The sequence below is a fragment of the Fundulus heteroclitus genome, chromosome 20, assembly GCF_011125445.2.
Source record: "Fundulus heteroclitus isolate FHET01 chromosome 20, MU-UCD_Fhet_4.1, whole genome shotgun sequence".
Lineage (NCBI taxonomy): Eukaryota > Metazoa > Chordata > Actinopteri > Cyprinodontiformes > Fundulidae > Fundulus > Fundulus heteroclitus.
The window spans coordinates 26,845,359-26,857,531 of record NC_046380.1 but is presented as its reverse complement, the minus strand read 5'-3'; the positions used below and the strand labels follow the sequence as shown (position 1 = coordinate 26,857,531).

At 38.6% G+C, this 12,173-nt stretch overlaps 1 protein-coding gene across 2 annotated transcripts; it reads left to right on the top strand.

Annotated features, from left to right (window-relative positions):
- Positions 1-435: 435 nt before the first annotated feature.
- stx16 (syntaxin 16) lies at positions 436-11,590 on the top strand. Of its 2 annotated transcripts, none has more exons than XM_036151414.1 (9): positions 436-938; positions 4,846-4,857; positions 4,992-5,099; positions 5,206-5,346; positions 6,961-7,123; positions 7,219-7,307; positions 8,369-8,512; positions 9,216-9,296; positions 10,294-11,590. In XM_036151414.1, the coding sequence occupies exons 1-9, from the start codon at positions 813-815 to the stop codon at positions 10,396-10,398; spliced, it is 969 nt and encodes a 322-aa protein (XP_036007307.1). In that variant the 5' UTR covers positions 436-812; the 3' UTR covers positions 10,399-11,590. The 2 variants fall into 2 exon arrangements, with proteins under 2 accessions (XP_036007307.1, XP_036007308.1); XM_036151415.1 differs by having other exon boundaries at positions 437-893.
- The last annotated feature ends 583 nt before the right edge of the window (positions 11,591-12,173 follow it).

The following is a 12,173-nucleotide window of genomic DNA, read 5'->3' as shown; positions in this document are numbered from 1 at the left end:
TGGGGAAGTTGCCGGAGAAAACAGCAGAGATTTGCACAAACTTCGTTTGTGGTCCTTCATTAAGTTGATGTATAATAAATACGTGGAATTAGAGGCAGGCAACCCAAATAACGCCAGGTTTATTATTCGGTAAACAAAACAAAAGCTTTTTTAGGTCTTTGTTAGAATATTTAAACGGGAGTTATGCTTGGGGAATTTAATAGATCAGTAAATTAGTTCAGGAGCCTAAAACAGATAAATACGTAAACTAAATGCGTGTTTACATTATTTTTACAGTTTCACGGAATAATTTTAACTGGCTGCTATGTATCAGCATTTACCATTGTAAAGAAAACGCAAGGTGTTTTTTTAAACCTGAAAAAGTGCAATTTTACACTGACTAAAAATAAATGTATTTAATGCGACACTAGGGGGCGACATAGCAGCGTGGCGCAGATGAGAAGAAGACGCGCTTTACGCAGGTGTTTACGTGTTGACGTACTCCCACTTCCTTAGCTCCCAGAAAGAGGAGCAACCGCTTCCAATTTTCACCATAAATCCCCGATTTTTCTTTGAAATCTTCGGTCCTTCTCTCACCATTGAACTTCGACGCTAAAGAAGCCTGACCCGTCGGCATGATCGGAGAGATTTGAGGTCCACAGTTTGTGCTTTAATCGCGAGTTTCCCCTCATTCATCGCAGGTTTAAGCTAAAGCTAGCGGCGCGTCATTGGAGATCGTTCACTAAATCCTCGGCTTGTCCTCTGTTTAACTCAGAGCTCAACAACAACCAAAACAAAAAATAATATATATATATATATATATATAGGCAGTCATGGCCACTCGGCGTCTGACCGATGCCTTCTTGTTAATGCGGAACAATGCGATCCAAAGCCGGCAGATTGTGGCTGAGCAAGTGAGTACATACGACCCCCGTCTGAGTACACGTAGCAATGCTGCGGTGAGTGCTCTGCATCGTTTTGACATTTTACTCTGTGTGTTTGCATGTAGCTCGCCTCTGAGTCCTCGTAGCTAGCAGTAGACATTATTAGGGCTAAAATGTGAGCGGACTGCGCGCTGTCGGTCCCCCGTTTCACCTCAGGACGGACGGATGAGAGTCCGCCAGGTGACGGAGGAGCACTGAGGCGCAGCTCCCTGCTGCGACCTGTGCTAAAGACCGCCCAGCGATTAAGTCTGTGTTTTTTTGTTTTTATATCACGATGAATTAGCTGTGTTAATGTAGAAAAGTTAAACCGTGTTTTGGTGTGTGAAATGTGCTCGTCTCTGTAAAATCTGTGCCGTAAAGTCCTGGTGCGGCTCCTCCGTGTGATTCAATTAGACTGTAGCTGCATTCCCCTGTGACTCGTGTTTCTCATGGTCAATATAAGATAATATAAGAGCTCGGGTTGTTTCTGTTTGTGGTGTTTATCAGAAGAAACGATGGTAGGTTTAATGTTCAGGCCGGAAGATAAGTATTCACACCCCTTTAACTTTTCCCACCTCTTTTTAGGTCACAAAAAAGTCCAACATCTATAAATTTTTAATAAGGGCTCAATGTGCAAAAGTGTTTAGTGGAGGAAAAAGGGACACAGGGTTTACCCAGATTGCCCTTAATTTTGGATTAATACTATATATATATTATTTTATTTAAATTTTTTTGTCACCAAGCTCACTTCCTTGTCCCCGTTGAAGCAAAGCTTCCACACAGCATGATGCTGCCATTGCCTTGGTGAATGGTGTATTTAATGCAATAAAAGAATATATATTTTATTAATTCCCAACGTTGTTGAGGGTGATGTGCAAAGTTAGTTTTCGGCCACACATTGTTGCATTTTTTTTTTTTTTTTTTGTTATCTGAACAGAGCACCTTCTACTACATGTTTTCTGTGTCTCCTATATGGCTTGGGGCCAAACTCCAAAGAGCCTATCTTATTGCATGCTTTCAAAAATTACATTATTCCTCCCAACCCTTTTTTTTTTTATTTATTTTTTTGTAAGACCAGATTTTTTGTGTGTGATAGGCTAATTATTTTTCCACCTGAGCTCTGGATCTGTTCACCTCCTCCAGAGTTACCACGAGCCAGTTGTCTAGTTCTGATTAAAGCTCTCCCTGCACGGCCCTCTCCGTTCATGACATGATAGGTTTGCTGTTGTGCCGTACTTTTCATTTTCAGCGGATATGTTAAGGGTTCTCTGCAAAATGTTCAAACCTTGCGATATATTTAGATATATTTTTCTCTCCTTTAGTCTTCATAATGCTGTTTGCTCACTAATGCTCCCTAATTAACCTCTGAGGCCTTCACAGAACATGCGCATTTATGCAGGGATTCAATTACACACCGGTTATTTGTAAAAACCTTTCGTCAACAATGCATCTTTACCTTCCAGTTTGCAATTAATGCCCTTCGTTGTGTTCTATAACATCAACTCCAGGTGCAACACATTGAAGTTTGTGGTTGTAATGTGACACCAACGCTAGGAAAAACATCCAAGCGGGTATGAATATTTTTCTGAGGCGCTGCAAGAGACAAAGCACCACAAGGTGTGGAGGGGGGAAAAGTACCTCCACAAAGTAGCAAAATGAGCCCTAACAACTACAAGGACAATCAAAACTAGTTAAAATCACTACGGGGCGCTTAGTGTCCCCCAGAGCAGCTCTAATAAAATTAAAAAAATTTTACTTGAGAGCTCTCTGCCCAAACATCTGTTTTCTCCATCAGATTACCAGGGAGCCTAAACAGCGAATAGCTCACATTCTTTTCCTGAAAACAGCGTTTATTGTTGATCGTCTGACGTGATAAGGTCCATTTCCAGGTCAAAACGAGTCAAGTCTAGAAGGCTTGCCCAACAAAGAACTTGAGCAGATAACTCGTTACGCTGCCTATATTATAAATCCCGACTTTTATCCACTGGCGCACGTTGAAACCACCCGTAAGGCTGAAGGTAGCCAAACGTCTTTCTCCTCATCCCCTGAGACATTCCCTAAACTGTGGGAAGCTTTCAGGTGTCACACTCTGCTGTGAACATTTTAACCACATACAGCAGGAGACTTTCCCCTTACAGAAACACGTTAGGATCCGTTTATGAAACGGAAAGCCATCAGCTGTGAAGTGAAGCATTTATAGCCATGAATCCAGTCTCTGAAGAGTGTATGTAAATGGGCAATATATGGAGCGTTTGAAAATATCGCGATTTTGTTTTTTAAACGGTTATGAGGAGACTGTATCGTTTATATCGAGATGGTCTTTGTTACGTTATAATTACACTTTCATGTATTCCAGTAGGTTATTTTTCAGCTGTTTTCTCATATTTATCTACATCTGCCTGCTAAAAAAATGTGCCTGTGAGACATTTGAGATAAAGCAGACGCTATTTTATAATTACTTTATGAAAAGAAAAACATATCGACATAAATATCTTATATCGACATTCAGCCTAAAAGTATTGAAATAATATTTTGAATCCATATCGTCCAGTCGTAACTTATATGTAAATAAGGAACATTTAGCCCAGTGGTTGTGTTAACATGGAGGGACTAACTTCACATGAAATACTCAGGTTTCTAATCTACAACCAAGCACTTTGTTCCTCGAGGTTGTAATGATTGATCAGTTGTTGTCGGCAATAGTAGATTAGTATATTTTTTTAAACTTAAAAAAAACTCCTCTTTATTGGTAATGCCATTTAAATGACTAAGCCTCGACAAAGTACTCATGTGCCTTTACACTTTTGTTTTAACATTTTGTCTTCATACAACCACAAAACAACACTAACTACACAGCTGAAACCATCACTTAAAAACATAGTGTGGCACAACCACAAACCTACCAAGACAAAGGCAAGGTGGGCATTAATTAGAGAAGTGCCTGGGCAGCCTGGCGGTAACTTTGGAGGAGCTGCAGAGCGCCGCAGCTCAGGTGGGAGAATTTGTCGGCAGGGTGACTAATGTATCAGTCATTGTGCACCCCACCAGTCTGCTGTTTAGAAACAATGCAGGCGACACAGCAGACGTGATAGGAGGCGCTCTCATCCATTGAAGTTAGACTTGCTGACCTGCATGCAGTGCAAACACTGTGGCATGAAAGACGGCAGTGGCAGCATCATGCTGAGGGCCTGTTTATTGCAGATTTTTTTTTTTGGGGGGGAAACATGTTTGAACGTAGGGCTAGGCAATATACCAAGTTTTAAAAATATCAAAAAAATTTAAAAAGGGATATAAGATGAGTTGGGACTGTATCTTTTATATGGAGATGGTCTATGTTACATTATAATTATACCTTAATGTATTCCAGCAGGCTATTTTTCAGCCAGCTCTCATATTTATCCATAGCTGTTTGTTAAAAAAAAATGTGACTGAGACATTTGGGATAAAACTCTGATTCAGGGATGCTTTTTTAAATTTATGAAATCAAAAAATATGTTGATAAATATTGTATATCGGCCTTCAGCCTAAACATATTGAGATATTATTTTTGGATCATATCACCCAGCCCTATTTTAACCAGTTGAAAACCATTATATTTTTATTACCTCCTTCACTCTTGTATATTTCTATAACATAAAATCCTAATATTATACTTTGACGTTTATGGTTTTAATGTGGTAAAATGTTTTGCAGGCATCTGGCTGATTAATTTCTTACACTCGTAACACACCTTTGTACATTTTCAGTCACTAATATCAGCTGCTAGAACTAATCAGGCTAATTTGTTACCAAACATAGACAGAAAACCCTTTCTTTGGTATTTGCTGTTTTTTTTTTTTTTTTTTCCCCTCTGGGTTTCAGTCTGTTACATCTGCCTTTCTCTCATTTTGCTTATCTGTGCTGGATGGAAACGCTCTGCTCTGCTATCTGACAATCACATTAGGAGCTTGATGAGGTACTGTCATTTTCCTTCATCATAGAGTTAAGTAAATAATGCTAGAGGTCTAAAACAGAGTACCAGCACAATCATCACAGTCTTACGTTGTTATAAGAAACATCTTTATATAGTTTTCTGTCTTTTTTTCTAAGTTGGCCGACGACCGAATGGCTCTGGTCTCTGGGCTCAGTCTGGATCCAGAAGCCGCCATCGGCGTCACAAAGAAGCTGCCTCCTAAATGGATAGAAGGGATTGACGAGGTAAATCTGATCATCTGGTGGAAACGCGGCGGGCGAACCTGCCTACATTCGTGGGCTAGTCTCCAGAACACGTGATATTAATTTCTCTCCACGGCTGATCTTTCAGATTCAGTACGATATCACACGGATCCGGCAGAAGATGAAGGACCTGGCCCTACTTCACGACAAGCACATGAACCGCCCCACCCTGGATGACAGCACCGAGGAGGAACACGCTATAGAGATCACTACTCAGGAGATCACACAGGTGCGTTCACCAACCAGGGTTCCCATACCAGAGACTCAGAATGGGCCTTTTTATTTAATCTAACGCCAACGTTTGTTTGGAATTGTCGAATCATCGTGAGATTGCGATACTAGCTTTTATTAGTATCCAAATGGCATGTGGAATCAGACACGGTGGTTTACGCCTCCTGCAATATTTTGTATTATTTTTTAGAAATCCAAACAGTATGCCCATTTATCCGTCAAACCATGAATCCTGCACCCTTTTCCAATTTGTTTTCAGAAACTGTATGAAAGTCCGTCCTGTTGATGCAGTTATAGACCAAACAAATTTGGCCTTCTTAGCTTTGATGCAGTTGTTAAGTCCTAGTTCTAGCAAATGTATTTTTATTGCAGAACGACTTTAAACCATCTTGTTATCACAAATATACCATGAGTTCAGGCTCTATGCATAATGAATTTATTCCAATGACAATAAAAGTGATGAAAAACAGTATTTTAAAAGCCATTGCAGTTTTTTCTTTGGCAATAGATGTTATGGTTTGGACTGGGCGGCCGCAATACCCACAAACAGAAACATCACTCTAGAAAACTAAGAAAAGAAGCAAGTAATAACAACTTAACCATTATTAAACAATACTGAACAGGCTAGAGCACACAGTAACTGCATTTAAACATATTTAGAAAAGTATTGATGTTTATTAATGCTCTCAAGGAACCAACAGCGAAGGAGGAAAAAGCAAAAGACCCAACAATGCTTTGAATCTTAAAAAGTCATGTTGGGTTTAAAATCTTAATGATAATTTAAAAAAGGATAAATGGTAATTACTTAATGGTAAGTAATTACCGATCTCTTCTGGCCATTGATTGGTGCATCCATATAAAAACAGTGGAAGATGCCCCGTATGTATTTATTGTAGCGTTTTGCTGCGGTTCTATACTAGTTTTAGTATTTACCTACATCTATTGCCGTATGCTTGGTCGTATTTTCCTATTTCTGTCTGATTTTCTGTTAAGTGCACGTTTTTAGGGTCACTCTTACTATACTTAAACGTTGTATGGCGCTTTGAGAGTTTATCTGTTAAAAGCGCTTTAAAAAAGCGAGAATTTGTCTCTGCTGGAAATGTCTTCAAACTGTTGCTAACTTTGACGCTTTGTTTGAACCGAGCAACGTGACCGACCGACAGTATTCCCCTTTTTACAGATTTTCATGTTTTTCAGTTTGAAAATCATTGCAGGTAAACGTGTTTTTGCCCGACTTTGATTAAAGGGCCATTGTCAGTATTTTTGTATCTGTGCAGCTTTGTTGGTGTAGAAGTTTCCTCTATTGGTGTATTTGTTATAAGTTCTTTTCTCTTTTTTTTTTATTCCTACTTTTTTAATTTTTTTTAAAAAAAAGTTGAGCGGTGGAGAGAAACCCAGGTCGAGACTCGAGGCGATCTGCTGGGTTTCCTCAGATTGAAAACATTTTAACCAATCTGTCGAATCCGATTGAAATGACTCTGTAAAGTGCCTGGAGATAACCTATTGTGAATAGGCATTATATAAATAAACTGTATTCGGTGTGCGTGTTACACAAACAAGCTGAAAATGTAAACATCTGGCTGGTTTGTGCATACTGTGGTCCTGCGCTCAGATGTTCCACCGATGCCAGCGATCTGTGACCGGCCTGCAGTCTCGGCGGGGCCACTGCACCGAGCAGGAGGAGAGGCTCCTGGTAAACGTGGTGTCGTCCTTAGCGCAGAGCCTCCAGGACCTGTCCATCAGCTTCAGGCACACGCAGTCCAGCTATTTAAAACGTAAGGTCTGCCGCCGGGTGCGTTTTTTTTTTTAGAGGAGGATCTAATCTGTCTGTAGATGTGTGGATTAATCCCGTACGTGTCCTACGAACCAGGTATGAAGAATCGGGAGGAGCGGTCGAAGCACTTTTTTGACTCTGGGCCGTTAATGGAAGAGGATGAAGATTTAGCTCTGTATGACAAGGTGAGAGAGCGGCTTTTGTTCCTGTGAACGAATCAGAGTTGGGCTGCGTGGGGAATATTGTGCAGTAACAATTACAAATATATATCATAAAAAGTTTTCAGAAATTTTTGTGAAAACGTGGGTAAAAATTGAGCCACTTTCCTTATGTCCCTGAGCAGGATTCTGCCTGTTGGCCCCACTGATCTCTATTTATTCACTGGATTGCGCATTGGCCATATTTAATACAAGTCGCTTTGAAGCCACCAGCCGCCATATTGGTACTCCCTATTTCCCCCCAGTAACTAGGGAATATGTGCGCTACAGCATCGAATAACGAGGATTTTCTCATGTTCAGGGGGGGCTTAAAACTTTTAAAATGTCAAATGCCATATACTTTTATGTTATGTACTAAAACTATCAAGTACTGAGAAAGTCATTTGCTGAAATATTTTGCACTATATATATATATATATATATATATATATATATATATATATATATATAAATATATAAATAATGCAAAATATTTCAGCACCTAATTTCCTAGTAGTTGATAGTGTTAGTACATCCACTGACTGTAGAATTACCTGTGAAACGTTTTCACTCAGCCAGAAAACTGCTTGTTGTTACAACCAAATCCTGTGGGATTCTGTGAGAGTAGGGAGTAGCAAGATGGCGGCCAGTTACTTCAGTTTTTCGGCAAAATCAGCTCTCCAGTGAATAAATAGAGATCAGTGATTGGCCCCCTTTTTTATGCATTTCACACATTGTTGTTCTAAAATTAAATGTAATGAAATCACTGAAATGAAATTGCTTCAGGTCTCTTAATTGACTCATTTTAAAAAAAGAGAAAGTAGCTTTAAGTCCAGCGAGTTTGAGGAAGTGATCATTAAAAACTATGTGAACTAAGCCTAAACAACACAGTTTGTCATTGTTCATGCTGACAGTAGCCTGCATATGGTTGGCAGTGGTGCTATTAGTATTATAGCATGATGATGATATTAAACCCAATAAAACGGCTAAACTACAGTAGCATTGTGGCTTGCAGTGTGTAACAGTGTGCTTTCATCTTGAAATCGCAGGGCTTCACGGATGACCAGCTGATGCTGGTGGAGCAGAACACCGTTTTAGTGGAGGAACGGGAGAGGGAGATCCGACAAATAGTCCAGTCCATCTCGGATCTGAATGAGATTTTCCGAGACTTGGCCGGAATGGTGGTGGAGCAGGTACGGAAAGGACACGGATGAAGCGACGCAAACGCAGTGGAACAATTGTAAAAGCTCCATTTTTATTCTGGTTTGTGTTGAGAACCTGTGCAAAGTGTGATGAATCTTTTTTTATTTTTATTTTTTTTAAACCTCTGAACCTTTCCTTAAGTTAGCTGATTTTTGTTACTTTGTTTTCTTCTAAAAGAAGGTACTACTACAGTTTATGGTTTAGCCTGTAGTAATTAAAAAAAATATATAGAAAAATATTAACCGAACTAATTAAAACAACGGCGCTGTATGAAAGAAACATTCATTCAGAATAAATAAGGAAAACAAATGTGTAAAGTTGACGAAGCGTGGATCTGAAATTTTCTGCTGCCAACAGAGTTTTACCTAAAACCTAAAGCGTATGTTTTTATTGAAGCGAAATGAGACGAGAGACGGGAATAAATACCAGCAGAAAGTCTCCCTGTACACCCCATAGATACATAGGAGAATTAGTTAGATGGTATTTTTTTATGAAAACTTGTTCATGTGACAAACTTTTAATTAGTGTTATGAGACTAGAACTTCCTTAAAAGAACAGTTTTGAGAAGTTTGGGATATTATCCTGAACCTTTAAGAACATGTTTGTCAATATTTGGTTTACCAGGACAAAACAAATATAGAATTGTGTTTTTTGATCTTGTCCTAATAAAGATCTTTATTTTTTCTCTTGAAGGGAACCGTTCTAGACAGAATCGACTTCAATGTGGAGCAGGCTTGTGTAAAAACAGAAGATGGACTGAAACAGTTACAAAAGGTAAATAGAATCCTTATATTTCCACTGCTAGATCTACCAAAGTGGTTCCTGTATGAGCCATTCAGTTCGGGTCATAGGTTTACACACACTTACCAAGAACCAAATCACTTTGAATCGAGCCATTTGGTTTAAAAATTACGAATTTATCATGAATAAACATCCACAAGCTGCAGAGAAATTAGATTTAAACCAGTCAATCGGCCAATTTTCAAGTCCAATCTAGAATATATTACACATTTAAGATGATTATTTTCTTATTTTATTCATTTTTTTATTCTGGCAGGCACCTTACAAAGTAAAAATATATATATTTAAAATGTTAAAAGCGACAATATTTTTTATAATTTTAAATATGTATTTCTATTCTTATCTTGTATGGTTTTTGGGTTACTGCACTTAGTCTGGGATGCAAAAAAATATATTTTTACTGTATGCTTTAAATTTTATGACTTTGCACGACAAAAAAAACAAAACAAAAACTTTGTTCTGTGTTCTATTCCCTGCTTGTTTTTTGTAAAAAAAATAAACAATGTGGCCACTATAATGATTAGCTCTTCTATTGTTCATGATGTGTTCACCAGAGGGCGCTAAAATCTCAATCGATAATTTTAACTTTATCATAAAACTAATTTTTAGTACAAGATTATTTGTGTTCAAGTTAATTATAATTACTTAAAATCCTTAAATTTTCTAAAAAATTGACGGGGTGCCTTATAACCCGATGCGCCTTTTATATATAATTACCGTACCTGTTGTGCTTACTGACTGATTTTATGTGGTACAATGAGCTTAAAAATCTGTCGAGTAATTCTTTAAAAGGACACCAACATTGGTAATTTACCAACACTGCGCCATATCCAGGATGGCGGCTGTTCTGTTTTGGTTTTCTCTGCGTCACGGGTTGGTTTCCATGTGAATGGTTGAAGTATCACGTCAGTAAAGACGAACAAGTGGTTTTTCCAATCATGATTTTTTTTTTCTCCCTTTTCTTTTGCAGGCGGAGCAGTATCAGAAGAAAAACAGGAAGATGCTTGTCATTTTGATCCTTTTTGTCATAGTCCTTATTCTAATTATTATTCTTTTTGGAACCAAGTTTAAGTGAATCATTCCTCTGTCCGTGTGTCCGTCTGTTTGAGTGTTTGTGGTGTACGTGTTTGGACTTGGATTTCTTCTGGATTCGGCTTGAAACCATCAAGAAGAACTCGATATTCCTCCAAGTGCATTTTGAGCGGCGTGGAAACATTTTCCCTGCTGCCGTTGAATGAAAGAAGCAACCTTCGGTCTGGCTAAGAGCGAAGCCCCGTCCGTGCTGACATATCTGTGTCTTAATGAAAGGAAAACCCCCTTTGCTGTTGAAGTAACCATGTGAAACTGCTAAGGCTGAGCATTTTCTGCTTAAACTCAAAGCACAGATCGTGACGAAGATCGGTGGCTCCTGTCTGTCGGGGACAAGAGTGAGCAAAGCCCAAAATAATGCATTTTCAAATCAGCGTTACATTTACATCTCAGTATTTGACCTTTAAAGATGTAAAGAGGATATGTGCATTTGTGTTGATTAGAGAAGCTGTTTAGTACCAAAAATGCTCCTTTGGTTTGTTGACCACCGATTTTCTTCTTAAACAACATGGCTGTCCTTGGTTCCCTTCACCAGTTATTTTTTTTTTTTTTATCGTCTTTCACACTCGCTACACTTTGAATGAAATGTATAAACACTTGTTTTTATATTCCATGGTCCATGCAGAAAGCGCTACTTTTTTTTTTTTTTAACTCTTGCAGTTTGCACATATTGAGGGCCTGAGAGGGGAGGAAAGCTGTGTTATGGATGATGTACTACTGTCGCCTGTATGATAAAGAGAATTATTTATTTTCTGATACCTTCTAGTAATCCAGAGGTGTTTCCTGTAGATTTACTGTACGCTGACTATGTTTAAAACAAACCCGCTCCACCGAACTGAAAACTGTGATGTTGTCCAACGCAGGCCGTCGCTCAGAGATAGCCTTATGATTTTTATTCTCGTTTCCATTTCAGATTGGACACATTTCATTGGGGTGGTGTTGCAGACTCTCCTCCTGTTCTTTCCTCCTTTTTAAATACAGAGAAGCTTAAATGAAAGAGACCTTTATTATCTGTAATTAACTACATACAACTGTCCAATCATCTTTGTCGTCGACGTGGAGTTTTTGTGTGTGATGGACGGTACTACGTGTATGTCTCGTTTTTTTGTTTGTTTTTTTTGAAGTGAAACAGTTGATGAGATGGCTGCTTTTTCAAAAAATAAAAAACGAAGCTGAAATATGTGTTCTGTGTGTTGTGAGCAGCAGCAATCACTAATCACAAACTGGATATTAAAGATGGTTACCAGTACATTTCATCAGTTAAGGATCAGTTTATCATGCACACATCACCTTTATTTGCATTTTAATTTAATTGCTAATAAATCCCTGCACACAATGGATTTTAGGAACTCTCTGCAGGTTTCCTACAAGCTGCATAGTGTTTATATGTGGATTGTTCCTCGAACTTTCTACAGTAAAAGCTCTAATGTCTCCATAAACAGCAAATACTGGAAACATCAACCTTGAGCTACAAAAAACAAAAAATCTTTAGGGTACTGCCACTGAGGGGCACATTTGACATTTCTTTAAGCTTATGCAATTTCCAGGGAACTTTAACGGTCCCCAATAGTCTGAGTAGTAGCCGCCCTTTAGGGAGCTTTAGTTTCTAAAGTTTTTGCTGTCCTTATTGCTAAAAATTGTTTTGAAATTGTAACAAGTGATTGTTTTGAGGGGAATAAAGAGCAGGAACTGAAATTTTATAAGACTGTAAAATTTCAGTAGAGGGTATTGCCGGAAAATAATATTGTTAAAACATACCCA

What these genes read in the sequence shown, in the direction of transcription:
- stx16 (XM_036151414.1), top strand. Translation starts at nt 813, where the DNA reads ATGGCCACTCGGCGTCTGACCGATGCCTTCTTGTTAATGCGGAACAAT. An exon ending in CTACTCAGGAGATCACACAG is followed by an intron (nt 5,347 to 6,960) that starts GTGCGTTCACCA and finishes TCCTGCGCTCAG; the next exon opens with ATGTTCCACCGATGCCAGCG. An exon ending in ATTTAGCTCTGTATGACAAG is followed by an intron (nt 7,308 to 8,368) that starts GTGAGAGAGCGG and finishes TTGAAATCGCAG; the next exon opens with GGCTTCACGGATGACCAGCT.